General features: G+C 40.4%; 1 protein-coding gene and 1 pseudogene across 11 annotated transcripts in view; one reads left to right on the top strand and one right to left on the bottom strand.

The window, feature by feature from the left end:
* Positions 1-17359, bottom strand: part of LOC109253721 (P2R1A-PPP2R2A-interacting phosphatase regulator 1-like) — a 106699-nt gene that overhangs the window by 86885 nt on the left and 2455 nt on the right. For 10 of the 11 annotated variants that reach the window (XR_008418399.1, XR_008418401.1, XR_008418400.1 and 7 more), the window contains exons 3-4: positions 13456-13534; positions 11281-11367 (exon numbers count right to left, since the gene is read on the bottom strand). Coding sequence is in view for 7 of the 11 variants with exons in the window: in XM_019426927.2 (XP_019282472.1) it covers positions 11281-11367; positions 13456-13534 (166 nt within the window). In the remaining 4 variants the exon portion in view is untranslated. Of the gene's footprint in view, positions 1-11280; positions 11368-13455; positions 13535-14533; positions 14644-17359 lie in introns of those variants that run through there. The other variant, XR_008418402.1, reaches the window with a different exon arrangement.
* Positions 2970-4035, top strand: LOC109253720 (annexin A2-like; annotated as a pseudogene).

The raw sequence follows: 17359 nt of genomic DNA, 5'->3' as shown, positions 1-17359 counted from the left end.
AATTACTGGGACCTTATGAAGATAAAAAGCTTCTGCACAGCAAAGGAAACAATCAACAAAACTAAAAGGCAACCAACGGAATGGGAAAAGATATTTGCAAATGACATATCGGACAAAGGGCTAGTATCCAAAATCTATAAAGAGCTCACCAAACTCCACACCCGAAAAACAAATAACCCAGTGAAGAAATGGGCAGAAAACATGAATAGACACTTCTCTAAAGAAGACATCCGGATGGCCAACAGGCACATGAAAAGATGTTCAACGTCGCTCCTTATCAGGGAAATACAAATCAAAACCACACTCAGATATCACCTCACGCCAGTCAGAGTGGCCAAAATGAACAAATCAGGAGACTATAGATGCTGGAGAGGATGTGGAGAACCAGGAACCCTCTTGCACTGTTGGTGGGAATGCAAATTGGTGCAGCCGCTCTGGAAAGCAGTGTGGAGGTTCCTCAGAAAATTAAAAATAGACCTACCCTATGACCCAGCAATAGCACTGCTAGGAATTTATCCAAGGGATAGAGGAGTACTGATGCATAGGGGCACTTGTACCCCAATGTTGATAGCAGCACTCTCAACAATAGCCAAATTATGGAAAGAGCCTAAATGTCCATCAACTGATGAATGGATAAAGAAATTGTGGTTTATATACACAATGGAATACTACGTGGCAATGAGAAAAAATGAAATATGGCCTTTTGTAGCAACGTGGATGGAACTGGAGAGTGTGATGCTAAGTGAAATAAGCCATACAGAGAAAGACAGATACCATATGGTTTCACTCTTATGTGGATCCTGAGAAACGTAACAGAAACCCATGGGGGAGGGGAAGGAAAAAAAAAAAAAGAGGTTAGAGTGGGAGAGAGCCAAAGCATAAGAGACTGTTAAAAACTGAGAACAAACTGAGGGTTGATGGGGGGTGGGAGGGAGGGTAGGATGGGTGATGGGTATTGAGGAGGGCACCTTTTGGGATGAGCACTGGGTGTTGTATGGAAACCAATTTGACAGTAAATTTCATATATTAAAAAAAAATAAATAAATAAAAATAAAAAATAAAAAATAAATAAATAAATATTTGCCAATAAAAAAAAAAAGAAAATATTAAAACCAGTTTGCTTTTTCCTAATCATCTGCTGGACGGTGGAGGAAACAGCAAAGGTCGAGAAGTAAGAATAGAAAAGTGATGTGCAGTAACTGAAAATTCACTATATCTAAATTACATTTGACAGCCACAACTACTTCATTATAATAATTCACTGACAGACAAATAGGGCTAACCATTAAGTATTTCAATATTTACTGGGCCCTTATTAGGTTTAAGGAACTGCTTTTCTGCTCAGAGGGGAAGGAAAGATTAAAAGAAAAACTAATAAGTCATAGTTATTACACTCAGACACCTTCCAATCCAGACACGAAAGCAAATTATTATATGAGAGACAAGGAAATACGTGTGAGATAGAGGCAAAGCGGGGTGGGAATAGAAAGCAAAGATTAAGGGAATGGGCATAGGGAGTGGGAGACAGGAGACAGATAAGGCTCAAGGTGGCATTTGAGTTGGGACTCATAGGACAAGGAGTTTGACAGCATAAGCAATAGAAAAGGGAAAGTATACAGCATGTTTTAGGAAATGTGTTTTAGGAAAGATTGTTAGTTTCGTGCGAGTGCAACACCAGGTATCTCTGGAGGGATGGAAGATTCCGAGGTCGAGAGGGCAAAGATGCTGGAAAGCCTTGAATGACACACTCAAAAAATTTGGACTGTGGCAAAATGATCTACTTTAGTATACACAGACGAGCAGATGATTCCTAACAGCATTGTCTATTTAACTTTGGAAGAGACACACTCAGATATTCATCAGCCCGGAGCCTGGTTCACTCTCTATCCAGAGGATGGGTATAAAGAAGGAGGTATCGAAGAGCCCATGACTGCTGACCGGCCAGAAATTCAGACTAGCCTGTTCTAAGCATGTGCCACAGTTGACAGTTCAAGAAAATTCCTAATTCAAATCAATAAGGCTACTAGGTGACCCTTCTTGCCAAAGTCAGGAAACTTTTCTCCATGAAACTTGCATAAAAGGGATATGTTGGACATTTTATTATTATATGGAATAGTGTTATGAACAATGTAACAAGACTTTCTCTTTCAAGCACCTATTTGTATGAACTGTGATAATGGCAATAATACATGTGATATGCTTAACAGAACACCTGGCACATAGTATGTGCTCAGTAAATGGTGCCTATTACTACCACTACCACCATTATCACTACCATCATCAAATATTTCTAGAATTCAATGTTTAATAACATATCAACAACAACTGGGATTATATATGGTAGCTTTATAAGACTCAGATATATCTATTCCTTCCTACCCAGCATTCTTCATTGTTTCCCCCATGTGATCTTTTAACTAATTTATTTGTAATAGACTATTTTTTTAAACAGTTTTAGGTTCACAGCAAAACGGAGTGGAAGGTATAGAGATTTCCTCTCCTCTCACATAAGCATGGCTTCTCCCACCATCAAAATCTGAACGCAAGTGGTAAATTGTTGTAATAGCTGAACCTAAATTGACATATCACCACCACCCAAAGCTCCTAGTTTACATTAGGGTTCACTCTCCATGTTATACACCCTATGGACTTGGACATACATATAATGGCCCATATCCATCATTACAGTATTGGACTGAGTAGTTTCAATGCCCTAAAAACCCTCTGTGCACCACCTATTCATCCTGATCTTTTTTTTTCAACGGAAACTGACTCACTTTTTTCTCATGATAAAACAAGATATACTCAGTATCTTTATACTTTATCTTTATACTCAGTATAAAATATAATGGGAAAAAACCTAGCAACACCCACCATCCAGACATGACCATAGCAAATATCTCAGTGTTTATTTTTCCAGACCTGGATCCTACCACACATACTGTTTTGTGGTTTGGGTATTTTTTTTCTTTATAATTTAATATATTCTGGCTCTGCATCTGGGGATGCTCGCAGCTTTCAGCTCCTGGGCCAGCATCTTATCAGAATGTCTACTGTTCACGAAATTCTGCACAAACTCAGCTTGGAGGGTGACCTCTCTACAGTCCCCAAATGCACACAGGATGGTCAAAACATACACCAAGTGGATGCTGAGCAGAATCCTTTGAACAATGAAATAGCATCAAGACTAAAGGTGTGGATGAGGTCACTGCCATCAATATATTGACCAACCGCAGCAATGAGGAGAGACAGAATATTGCCTTTGCCTACCAGAGAAGGGCCAAAAAGGAATTTGCATCAGCATTGAACTCAGCCTCCACTGGCCACCTAGAGAAGGTGATTTGGGGCCTACTGAAAACACCTGCTCAGTATGAGGCTTCCAAGCTGAATGCCTCCCCCCATGAAGGTGCTGAGGACTGATGAGGACTCCCTCACTGAGATCATCTGCTCAAGGACCAATTAGCAGTCTACAAGGAAATGCACAAGACTGATCTGGAGAAGGACCTTCTTTCCAACACATCTGGTGACTTCTGCAAGCCCATGTTTGCCCTTGCAAAGGGTAGAGGAGCCGAGGATGGCTCATTGATTACGAACTGTTTGACCCTAGATGCCTATGATCTCTAATGCTGGGGTAAAGAGGAAAGAAACTGATGTTCTCAAGGGGATCAGAACCATGACCAAGCAAGTGTGTGTCACCTCCAGAAAGAATTTGAAAGGTACAAGAGCTACAGCCCTTATTATCAAGGAGTAGGTCAAAGGAGACCTGGAAAATGCTTTTCTGAACCTGGTCCAATGTATTCAGAACAAGCCCCCCTATTTTGATGACTAATTGTGTGATTTCCTAAAGGGCAAGAGGGTTCATGATAAGGCCCTGATTAGAATCATGGGTGTCCACAAGTGAAGCAAGGGGACATGTTAAAAATTACGTCTGAATTCAAGAGAAAGCATGGCATGTCCCTGCACTACCACATCCAGGGAGACAGCAAGGGCAGCTACCAGAAGGTGCTGCTGTGCCTGTGTGGTGGAGCTGAATGAAGTATGAACATCCAGAAGTGGTGCTCCTGTGCTTCCAGTACCAGTTCTAGAAAATCAGCTTGCGACTAAAAGCCCCTTTGTGCCCATCCCTATGAGGATGATCTTAGCACTGCCTCCCCACCCCGACCTTATTTTAGTTGCCTAAGCATTGCCTGGCATTTCCCCATTAGCCTCTCCTTGTATTGTATTTTTGTAAAAAAATGTTTACTTATTTGTTTTGAGAGAGAGAGAGCTAGCACTGTCAGTGCAGAGCCCAAAGTGGGGCTCAATCTCATGAATCAGGTGATCACAACCTGAGCCCAGATCAAGAGTTGGACACTTAACTGACTAAGCCACCCAGGCGCCTCTAGTCTCTCCTTTTAGTGAAAGAAATGAACAGTTCAAGGAGTTAGAAGTGAAATCTATGATGTGAAACACTTTGCCTCTTATATACTGTCTTATAAACAGGTGAATAAACTGCATTTTTACTGTCGAAATAAAATAAAAATAACCTAATATATTCCACATATCTTTCCATGTTAAAATTCACCTGCAATACCATTTTTATTATTATTTTTTTTTATTAAAAAAATTTTTTTTTAACGTTTATTTATTTTTGAGACAGAGAGAGACAGAGCATGAACAGGGGAGGAGCAGAGAGAGAGGGAGACACAGAATCAGAAGCAGGCTCCAGGCTCTGAGCCATCAGCCCAGAGCCCGATGTGGGGCTCGAACCCACGGACCGCGAGATCGTGACCTGAGCTGAAGTCGGACGCTTAACCAACTGAGCCACCCAGGCGCCCCGATTTTTTTTTTTTAATTTTTAAGTAGGTTCCACACCCAACGTGGGGCTTGAACTTATGACCCAGAGATCAAGAGTCACATGATCTATTGACTGAGCCAGCCAGGCACCCTACCAGCAACCCCGTTTTTATTGTTTTATTTTTCAAAGTCTATTTATTTTTTGAGAGACGGAGAGCGAGGGAGAGAGAGAATCCCAAGGAGGCTCTGTGTTGTTAGTGAGGAGCCCAACGCAGGGCTCGAACTCATGAACCATGAGATCATGACCTGAGCCCAAATCAAGAGTTGGATGCTTAACTGACTGAGCCACCCAGGCGACCCCTGCAATACCATTTTTAAAGGCTGAATATTATATGAATGTACCATAATAGGAAGCACCCATTATATGCCAGGCATGTCTTATTTCACTCAATTCTCACAACAACCCCTTACGTAGACATTATTATTGTCCCCGTCTTATTTTTAAAAATTTTAATGTGTATTTATTTTTGAGACAGAGAGACAGAGCACAAGTCAGGGAGGGGCAGAGAGAGAGAGGGAGACACAGAATCCGAAGCAGGCTCCAGGCTCTGAGCTGTCAGCACAGAGCCTGATGCGGGGCTCAAGCTCACGAGCTGGCAGATCATGACCTGAGCCAAAGTCAGACGCTTAACCAACTAAGCCACCCAGGCACCCCAATATTGTCCCCATTTTAAACATTAGAAAAGTGAGGGGTGCCTGGGTGGCTCAGGTGTTTAAACTCCCGACTGTTGGTTTGGGCTCAGGTCATGATCTCATGGTTCATGGATTCAAGCCCCACGTCGGGCTCCATGCTGATGGTGAGGAACCTGCTTGGGATTCTCTCTCTCTCTCTCTCTCTCTCTCTCTCTGCTCCTCCCTTGCTTGATTTCTCTCTCAAAATAAATCAAGTTAAAAAAAAATTTTAAAGAAGATGAGAAAAGTGAGGGCCAGAGAAATTAGGCAACTTGCTCAAGTTCATACAGCTAGTAATTGCTAGAACTGGGATTCAAACTCAGATAATGAAGGCACATTCATTTAACCTATTCCCTTTTGTTGGACATGCATACTGTTGCCACATTTTTTTGCTTACTCTTATAAATAATGTTGTGATAATAACCTTTAAGCTAATCTTTGCACACATCCTTAATGAATTCTTTAGGAGAAATTCATAGAGATGGAATTTCTGGATCACAAGGCTGTTGATACACACTGCCAAACTGCCCTCCAGAAAGCTTATACAGATTTACTGTCTAGCAGTGTATGAGAACATCAATCTCCTCCTCTCTCTCCAACATTAGATATGATTACTAATTTAAAAAAACTGTATGCCCATTCTTAGAGAATACTATGAAAATAATCGACTCTCCAAAGCAAGCAGAAAATACTGTGATTTAGCCACAGTTTTGGATATTCTCCCCCAATGCTTCCCTTTATTAGCATTGATCACTGAGAAGTTGTTATACAGTGACATGCACCAAAACTGAAAATATAGGTTTGCCCCTAAAAAAACCCCATCAAATACACACACGCACCCACACCCACCCCCACCAAACACACACTTTGAACAAGCAGAATTTTAATACATTTAATTCATGCTACTGATTCTCATATTGTCATCATTCAAATGCCCAGAAAGGTAATATAAAATGTGAAACACTCAGGTTTATAAGATTTATAATCTAATTGGAAAAACACGCTAAGCTGAATGTAAATATATACATATGCTCTATATAAAGAAATTACGGTACTTGAGCTACATTATGACGACATATTATTAAAAACAAAATAAGAGAATTGCATGGTGTGGCAAACTGTTCTGAACTATGAAAGACTTCCCGGAAGAGATTATTTTTAATTGATATCTAAGGGTTAGGAAGAAACTGGTTAGTTTCAGGTAAAGGCCTAGAATTTCCCATTGTGGGGTGCCTGGGTGGCTGGGTCGGTTAAGTGTCTGACTTTTGGTTTTGGCTCAGGCCTTGATCTTCTGTTTTGTGAGTTCAAGCCCTGCATTGGGCTCTGTGCTGACAGTGCAGGGCCTGCTTGGGATTCTCTCCCTCTCTCTCTGCCCCTCCCCTGCTTGCTTGTGCACACTTGCTCTCTCTTTCAAAATAAATAAATAAACTTAAAAAAATAAAATTTGTAAAAAAAAAAAAGAATTTCATATTGGAAAACTTTATCTAGGAAATCCTAAGAAGACTGCCTGACTGCAACTGAAGAGATCAACAGGAATGTAGTGTGAATGTCTCGGGAAGGTAGGATTTGAATCATTAGCCACAGGAAGGTTCTTACACTGGACAAAATGTGGACTGGACTTGGCTGATTCTTTTAGGAATGACATGGAAAATTAAATGGAGAAAAGAAGGCTTTTGGAAGAGAATCTCCCACAGGTTAAGTACTACAGGTGGTGTTTGCAAGGGAATTACCTTAGATAATTTTACTACACGAAACAAGGTACTAAAATAGAAATAAAGCATTTCCTGAGATCTCAATAAACCTCACTGGTATCTTTTGTATCAATTTCTCATTGTGCCTTTCTCTCACACTCTAGGGGGAAAAAGTCCTTGGGAGGAAGCAAGAGTATCAGCACCAAGGAATGATGTCATGGGGGTGGGGAGGAGGAGGGGCATTGGGGTGGGTGCTGGGTGAAGCTGATTCCCAAGCATTACCTCCAGTGAAGGAATTACGATAAGAAAGATCAAGCTCATTTCCATTTAAAAGAGAAACCACAGAAAATTAATATTGTAAAGACATCAAATTCTTTGGAAAGAATTTTAACTTGACTACAGTTGCTAATCTTAACCCATTTTCCTTCTGTAGTTACTAGAGATAAAGCACTTAAAAAATCCTGAACAAGAGTTGTGTGCTGTGTTTACGAATGCCTCTGCCTAGTTCCTGCAGTGACTGATTCTGAACATGAATTGAATGCAGGCTAGCAAGACCGAGCATAAAGCAGGGCCAGGAATGTATTATACACTCACTACTGGGTGGGCCATAAATTAAATTTAGTTTGTAGTTGCCAATGTGAAAAGCAAACCCTAATCAGACAAATATCAGTAGTCATGACATTAAAATGGACAAACTGCTCAAGAAAAACACAATCATTTCCAAGAGGAAGATGAAATATTTCTCCTGCTCTGTTTTGAGAAGGTGGGGGTAGAGATGAGGAGATGTAGCTAAACCAAATTAAACAGGGGTGCCAGGAAGTGAATTCCTAGTGGAAGGGTGGGGAACAGGCATGCAAACCCTGGAGATACAGCGAAGGGATAATTTGGGGGGACGGCATGGTCTCCACAGTCAGAAGAAGGCCTCAGGGGGCACCTGGGTGGCTCAGTTGGTGAAGCATCTGACTCGATCTCAGCTCGGGTCTTGATCTTGGGGTTGTGAGTTTGGGCTCCAGATCGGGCTCCATGCTAGGCGTGGAGCCTACTTTAAAAGAAAAAAAGAGGGCCTCAAGTTTCTGATCATCAGAAGTGGGGTGGAGTGATTTTCTGAGAGTGGGGAGGAAAATATTGGCATTTAATTCAGAAAATAATTGTGAGACAGCAGATTTTTACAAGGTTTGGAAATATACATCTTTATCTGCATGTTAAAGGGCACCCATTGTTCTTCAATACCTTCTACCACTGCAATTTTTCCTAAAACACTTTCACCTTCACTGAAATACATGAAAAAAATTTTTTTTAATTTTTAAAAAATGTTTATTTATTTTTGAGACAATGCAAGAGACAGAGTGCAAGCAGCGGAGGGGCAGACAGAGGGAGACACAGCCCTGTCTGAAGTGGGCTCCAGGCTCTGAGCTGTCAGCACAGAGCCCGACGTGGGGCTCGAACTCATGAACCGTGAGATCCTGACCTGAGCCGAAGTCGGACGCTTAACCGACTGAGCCACTCAGGTGCCCCTGAGAAATTTTAATGGTGATAAAATACACATAAAACTTCCCATCTTAACCACTTTTAAATCTACAGTTCGATAGTGTTAAGTACATTCATATTGTTGTGCAACCAGTATCCAGAACTCTTTTCATCTTGCAAAAGCGAAACTCTATACCCATTAAATACTTTTCATTCCACCCTCCTCCTAGCCCCTGGCAGCCACCATTCTACTTTCTGTCTGTATGAACTTGGCTACTCTAGGTTCTTGCCACGCCAATTTTAAGGACAGTCCAGTATAGGGTAGGACCCTTAAACTTATGATTCATGTTATCACTCAATAATACATGTATTTTTTCAAGAATGATGTTTCTAATTTGTGATGTGATATATCAGCTAGAAATGAAAACACCTGGGGGCGCCTGGGTGGCTCAGTCGGTTGAGCGTCCAACTTCGGCTCAGGTCATGATCTCGCAGATCGTGAGTCCGAGCCCAGTGTCGGGCTCTGTGCTGACAGCTCGGAGCCTAGAGCCTGCTTCGGATTCTGTGTCCCCTTCTCTCTCCGCCCCACCCCTGCTTGTGCTCTGTCTCTCTCTTTCAAAAATGAATAAACATTACAAAAAATTTAAAAAAAAGGAAATGATAAAAAAATAAATAAATAAAAAAAAAAATAAAAAAAGGAAATGAAAACACCTGTATTGTTGATGCTTTGTGAAAAGCAAATAGTATAGAAATGCTATAAGTTAATAGTCTTCCTATAATTCCATGCTCCAGAAATAACTACTGATAGATTGACACATATCCTTCTCGACATCTGTAAATACATGCAAGCTCATGCTATACATAGGATTCTGAACCCTACGTCTAATTACTAGGTACAAAGTTTAGTGAGGCTGCTGAGGGTAGCAGAGTGGAAAGACGGAAGGAACCTGGGTGTCTGATGACATCACTGAGCCACTGAATTAACCAACCCTGGAAGCTCCTTTCCTTAAGACTTCTTGTTATTGGAGATAATAAATTCCCTTAGAGTTTAAGCTGCTTCTAACTGGATTTTGTTACTTCTGCCAAAAGCATCCCAACTATCTGTCATTCTCCTAGACAATTCGGCCTATCTATCCCGAAAGCAAGTATAAACCTACATAAGTCTCACAATAATAATGAAGTGCAGACTTTGAACAAAATAAAACCTCATGCATCATGCTGTTACAGCAAGTGAAACCAATAAGCCTTGAAACTCCTGTCATCAGGTAAGTGTAAATGACGTCAGTTGTGCCAAACACAACCTGTTATATAAGATGGTTTGTTTTAAAACACACATTATATTAAACTGAACGTTATGCAAATTAAAAGCCTAGAATTCCAAAGGAAAATTATGCATTTAAAAAAATGCCAGGTACATGTCTGTTCTATATATGTACCATTACTAATAAAACTAAAAAAATTAATAATATTTGTGGAGCACTTAGTATGTGTCAATGCTGTGCTGAGTGCTTTACACTGATTTTTTTTTTACATGCTGTGAGCATTTTCCCCCTTTAAACTATGTTAAAATACACATAACATAAAATTTACCATCTTAGCTGTGTGTAAATGTACCAGTTCAGTGGTGTCAAGTATATTCACATTGTTGTGCTACGTGCTGTAAGTTTCTCTTTTTCTTCCAGTTTTATGGATATATTTCACACTGATTAATGTACTCACTTCAACAAACCTATGAGGCAGATACGGTTACATTCCCATTTTACAGATGAGGAAATTAGCACATAGAAAGGGTAACGTGTACCCGAATAACCAAGCTAGTATATACGATGCCATCTGTAAGTCTTTTCTTCTCAGTCATTCTTCAACCCAATCCAATCTGGCTTCATTTCACCCCACCCCTCTCTCCACAGAATTTGCTTTCAAATACAAGCAATTCATTAATAATCTCCATTTTGGTAACTCAAAGGACATCCTTCAGTCTTTATAACTTAATACTTAAGTATTACTTAAGTACTTGCTCTCTGGCCACTCGATAGCATATAACTTAATACTTTTCCGTGTCTTTTCATGGTACTACTGGTGATCTTTAAAGCTGTTTCCTGTAGCCTCTTTTCTTCTTTTATACTTTCTGCATAGGTCATAGCATGCATTCTCAGAGCTTTAATTAACGATCCAGTGATGGTGCCTAAACATGTGTCTTTAGCTCAGATCTCTATCCTGGGCTTCAAACCGTTCCTTCAAACTGAGCTTCAAACTCAGTGGTACTGAGATCAGTACAACTAACATCTTCACTTAGAGATCCCAGAGAACTTCAAATTTAACATGTCCAACACTAAACTCGTCTTCCCTCCAAATCCATTCTTCTGCCAATGTTCCCTTCTTCTGTGGCCCCACCGACCCATCAACTGCCCAAGCCAGAGGCCTAGCAGTCATCCTTGCCTCCACCGTTGCCCACCCTCCACCAAATTTATCAACAATTGAGTCTACCTTTCAAATATCTCCCGAATCTCCTGCTCTCCTCCATGCTCACGGCCATGGCAGTAGCCAGGGTCACCGCAGCTGCCTCCTATCTGATCATCCTGTATTTCCTTTTGCCCACTTCCAATCTACTTACCGCTTTGCAGCCAGGGTAGTCTTTCAAAGATGCAAATCTGGTCATGTCAGTCCCAGACTTAGAATTCTTCAGTGGCTTCACATTGACCTTAGAAGGACAAAGTGAAAAATCTTTAGCACGACTTGGAAGGCCCTACGAGATTGTGCACTAATCTATGTGTCCAATCAATGTCATCTCTCCCCACTTCATCCTTACTTCCACTTTAGCTAGAATGCACTTCTTTCAAATTCTCTACACACCATACTCCTTTTCATTTCCAGGCTTTTACACGTGTCATTTTTTACCTGGAGTACTGTCTGCTCCTATAGTCCATATCCCAAGCTAGCTAACTCCTACACATCAGTAAGATCTCAACTAAGAGAGGTCATTTCCTCCCTCAACCCCTCAAACTAGGTTAGATCTCTCTGGCAACTAGATCAGGGCTTAATACATAGGAGGTTCCTAAAAATATTTGTTGGCTTGGCTAAGTAGAAAAGAAGAGTGAATAGGTAGGGAGGGCTTTGATGGAGAAGCAAGCAGTCAATAAATATTGTTAAATGAATGAGTAAATAAATGAATGAGTAAAAGCAGGAAGATTTGTTTAACGAACAATTCTATTTTTTTCCTGGTATAATATTAGCGCATTGGGGGAAATAATATTGGATACCATTCTACAAAGAGGAAAATACCCAGTTGCAAGATCAGGAGGCATTATTTTAAAATGGGTTCCAAGCTATAACATTTCACTAAAAAATCACGTAAGAGAAATCTATGAACGACTATACGTCAACAAATTAGGTAATCTAGAAGAAATGGACAAATAAAAATCACATAAATTACCAAACAAACTCAAGAAAAAATAGGAGACCTCAATAGATCTGTAAACAAGTACAGAGATAGAATCTGTTTCAAAACCCTCCCAACAAAGAAAAGTCAGATATAGCTTCACTGGTGAATTTTACCAAACATTTAAAGAAGAATCAACACCAATCCTACTCAAACTCTTCCAAAAATAGAAGAGGAGGAACATTTCCTGACACATTCTATGAGATCAGCATTACCCTGATACCAAAGCCAGCAAAGACACTACAAGAAAAGAAAACTACAGACCAACATTGCGTATGAAGAATACAAATGGAAAAATTCTCAACAATAGCAAACCAAATCCAATAGTACATTAAAAGGATCATACAGCAAGACCAAGTGGGATTTATCCTAGGAATGCAAATGTGGTTCCATAAAAGAAAATCAATGTAACGCATCATGTTAAAAGAACAGAGGGGGGGAAAAACCACATGATTATTTCAATAGATGCAGGAAAAGCGTTTGAAACAATCCAATGCTTTGATGATAAAAATACTCAACTACGTAGGAATAGAAAGGAACCTCCCTAACATGATAGAGGGCATTTACCAAAACCTATAGGTAATATCATACTCAGTGATGAAAGACTGAAAGCCTTCAACCTGGAAAACAAGATAAGAGTGTGTGCTTTTTGAAACCAGAGAGAGGTGGTAGTTGAACAACACTGTAAATGCACTAAATGCCCCTGAATTGAATACTTTTCAATTAGTTAACTGTATATTATATGAATTTCACATCAATAAAGAGATTCATTTAGTAAATCATTTGTTCATTTTGGTTTACTGATCTACAAGCTATTACCTACATTTATAGGATAATTAGTTAAGTGAGAGTAATAATTTAGAGATTACATTTTAACACCATGAAAAACAAACTTTATTTTCAATTCAAGATAAATGTGAGATAAAAGTCAAACTAAAAGCCTAAAAACTATTCTTAAGAGAGCCTGCAAATTTTCCTCTCAAAATTAGAACATTCTTTTAAAAATTGGAAGCCAGATGGTCTTATACATAAGAACAAATCTCAGTGTTAAATCCACATGGGATTTAAAAGTTAACTCTGCTGCAGCTGCAGCAAAGCAATCATAACTGTAGTCACCGTGTTTATTTTTCCTTCAGTGATGTTTAGAGCTGTGTTTCTCAAATTGGGAACTTGTTAGAAATACAAATTCTCAGGTCCCGCCCCAGATCTCCAGAATCAGAAACTCTGGGGTTGAGGGCCAGTAGTCTATTTTAATAAGCCTTCCAGATGCACACTCAAGTTTGAGAAGCACTAGTTAAAACCAACTGCACAAGTCTTGGCCAAGTGAGGCTGCTACAAGCATTTTCTTACCAGACATTGTTGGGTCATAAGCGTTGTGCTATTTCTTCTAGTTGTTAACGTGTCAGCTTGGAATACCTGTGAATTATCACTATGAAAAAAAGGAAAACATTTAAAATCCATTACAAAACTTTTTTTAAAGAATTAAGATTCCAGATACTTAAGAAACCATGCCATTAACGTAAATGGCTTCTTTGGGGAGCCAGTTGTGCAGGTGGATAAATTGCAATATGTGTGCACGTGCACACGCACAGCCTTAGTTGGCTGAGCCTAAACAAGTGTCCCTGTAAGGGAAGAAATTTTCAAGCATGCCACTTTACCTCTAGTCATGCTACCAAGAATAAGTATAATTTATTGTGGCCTTGGAAATGCATCATTTTCTGTGTAAACCTGTAACTGACTTAAATTTATGACTGAAGCTACCATGTGCGATACCAACTCCCTCTCGACTGTGAAGCTTTCACACGAACAAGAGGGATAACCGGTAGAGGTCGACAGAACTGAGATTTTCACAGATATCTTCTGTTTGATGAAAATGTTTTTAACGTAGTTGCACACACTCAAAACATTAAGAGGGTTCACGCAAATAATCCAGATTCCGGATTTCTAGCTTCTCTCGAAAACTCTGCAAGACGTGGCCACACCGGGCCACGTTCCCACATGGCAACCACAGGCTGAAGCCAAGCAACCGCTGCCTGCTGAAGATGGGGCTTGTCTTTCTCTGCGTCGATGGCGCCTCGGCCTTATTTGGGCTTGGGACCCTGAAAACATCTTCTCCTTTTTATGTCTTTTTAATTTTTAAAAATGTTTTTATTTATTTTTGAGACAGAGAGGGACAGAGCATGAGCAAGGGAGGGGCAGAGAGAGAGAGACACAGAATCCGAAGCAGGCTCCAGGCTCTGAGCTGTCAGCACAGAGCCCGACGCAGGGCCCGAACTCCCGGACTGTGAGATCATGACCTGAGCCGAAGTCGGACGCTCAACCGACGGAGCCACCCAGGTGCCCCTTTATGTCTTTTTTTAAAACTTTTTATTTTGAAGCAGTTGAAGACTCACAATAAGTTGCTAGACTACAGAGGGTTCCCGTGTACCTTTCACCCAGGTTTCCCCAAGGAGGATAAAAGTCACTGGTAACATTTCCTTCATTTTTGCCATATCCACTCGGGTGCCAAGTCTTTCAGGTTTTGCCTCTGTAGCTGCTCATAGGGCCATCTTATTCTTTTTAGGCTCCCTGCCAAAAACCAATTCAAAGCCTTTTTACTTTCCTGCGGACTTTGCAATAGTCTCATTTGTCACTTCATCTCAGTTTTGCCCCTGACACAATCTACCTAACAGACTACCAGGTCACCTTCCTGAAGGACAGCTTGCTCTCCTGCTCACAATATTCAGTAATTCTCTTCATTACCGTGGGCTGAATTTAATTACGTTCATTACTATAACATTCAAAGCCCTCCACACTTTAGCTCTAGACTTTTGGATGTGATGAACTAGTAAGATTTCAAAACAAAATCTTGGCACAAACGTACAGTTGCTACCAACTTTCTGTTGTGAAGTAAAGTCATCAAAAAAAAAAAAAAAAAAAATCCCAGGGGCGCCTGGGTGGCTCAGCAGGTTAAGCGTCTGACTTCGGTTCAGGTCATGATCTCCCAGCTCGTGAGTTCAAGCCCTGAGTTGCGCTCAGTGCTGACAGCTTGGAGCCTGGAGCCTGCTTCGGATTCCGTGTCTCCCTCTCTCTCTGCCCCTCCCCGCTTCATGCTCTGTCTCTCAAAAATGAATAAACATTAAAAAATTTTTTTTTAAATCCCACCATTTACCAACACCATCAGTTCACTTACAAGAGGACATTTTTTTTTTTGAGCCTGCGTGAGAGTGGGGGAGAGGTGCAAAGGGCAGAGGGATGGAGGAGAGAAGGAGAGAGGGAGAAAGGAAGACTGAGAGAGAAAAAGAGAGAGAGAGAGAGAGAGAGAGAGAGAGAGAGAGAGAGAATCTTCAGCAGGCTCGAGGCTCAGCATATTCTTGGAATGCTGTCCCAGCTCTCCAGCTCCCCTCTTCCCATCTGTATCCTATCGATCCATCAGAATCCATCTCATATGCCTCGTCTCCAAGAACATTTTCCTTATCCCTCAATCCTACTGTCATTTCTCACTCCCTTCTTTGCATCTCCCTAGCACTTTCTTTCCCTCCCTAAGCACAGGTCTTAGTCTATCATATATTTAAATCCTTTGATTATTTATTTTCCCTATTAAATTAAAAGCTTACTGAGTTGTAATACATCTTTGCAGCATAGTAATTTGTATATAACAGGTAGTAACTCAATATTTTATGAGGGGATATGTGGTATGGGTCTAATGTTTACTTCCTTTTCCAATCATTTTTCTCTATGAGAACAGGAAAATATTCTAGCAGTCACAAGAAAGCTGGAGGGACACTAATGGGTTACATATTTGCACTCTTGTATGTGAGGGTAATCCTTAAGGCTGGCAATTATATTCTCCCCTAAATTTTTGTCACTCAATTTTAATACGACTATAACTGAAAGAAATCATTGAGGAAGCATAGATTTCAATAGGTAGGAGTCACTCAACATGAATTCATAAAATCCTAGGTGATACCTACAACTGAGTTAAGTGCTACAACTTAAAGTAAAGACACTATAACTAGATACAGGTTCAATGCACCACATCAGATGAGCAATAAGCAGCTCTGTCTAAATATCTAAGCTACAAGATGTTTATGCTAGTTATATCCCCAAAGCAATCATTCACTACAGCCACTATTGTCTTTCCAGGTTTGTACGAATTTAATAAGCCAGATAGTTGGCAAATTTCTTCTGCAAAGGGCCAGACAGTAAATATTTTGGGCTTTGTGGGACATACAATCTCTGTGGCAGCTACTCTGTCATTGTAGTAGGAAAGTGGCCATGGGCAACAAGTAGGCAAATGGGCATGGCTATGTTCCAATAAAACTTTATTTACAAAACCAAATGGCAGGCTGGATTTGGCCCACAGGTAGTAGTTTGACTTTCAAACAGTTTAAATGCAGGGCCAGACTAGAGGTATTTACAGGGGGAAGGCACTGGCAGAAATCCCAGAACTTACTAATACTCAAAGGGCCAGAGAAGTAAAAGGAAAAAAAAACTACCTTTAAATAAGGTTATTGACACCAGTAGTGAAGTCAGACAAGTAGATGGCTAAAGGGTATAAAGAACCAAGAGGTTCAAAAGTTTTGACAACAGTATTTTTGATTTTTAAAAAAATTTTTTAATGTTTTTATTCATTTTTGAGACAGAGAGAGACAGAGAGCAAGCAGGGGAGGGGCAGAGAGAGAAGGAGACACAGACTGGGAAGCAGGCTCCAGGCTCTGAGCTGTCAGCACAGAGCCTGACACTGGGTTCGAACTCATGGACGGTGAGATCATGACCTGAGCCAAAGTTGGACACCCAACCGACTGAGCCACCCAGGCTCAGTATTTTTACTGAGCCACCCAGGCGCCCCTGACATCAGTATTTTTATTAATACGAGATGTACACAAAACAGTGCAGGAACTTTTTTGAAAAAAAACCAGTAATTCTTATATTAAAGAGTTAGTATTTAAGGAACAAATTCTGCGAATACTGGTGCAAGAGATTGTGTTCATACACAGGAAGCATCAAGCAAAATTGGAAAATTACTTGAAAGAAGTGCAACAATATTTAATGAGCAGTGAAAGAGGCAAGACAACAAGTATTAGAGGCTCAATTTAGTGAGAAAGCGAGGGAAGTGAGCAGTGTACATATACAACCAAACAGAATGGAGGTGAACTTGAATTCTAGTGTAATTCTACTCCAAATTGTTTTCCCTGCCGTGTCACTTTCCTGACCATGCTCTAAACTGGCCATAACAGCACAAAATCTGCCCTCAGGAGATCATTTGGCCAAG

The sequence above is a fragment of the Panthera pardus genome, unplaced genomic scaffold (genome assembly GCF_024362965.1).
Source record: "Panthera pardus isolate Hobbes unplaced genomic scaffold, ASM2436296v1 HiC_scaffold_27, whole genome shotgun sequence".
Taxonomy (NCBI): Eukaryota; Metazoa; Chordata; class Mammalia; order Carnivora; family Felidae; genus Panthera; species Panthera pardus.
Note: the sequence above shows the minus strand (reverse complement) of the source record. Positions and strands in the feature narration are given on the sequence as shown.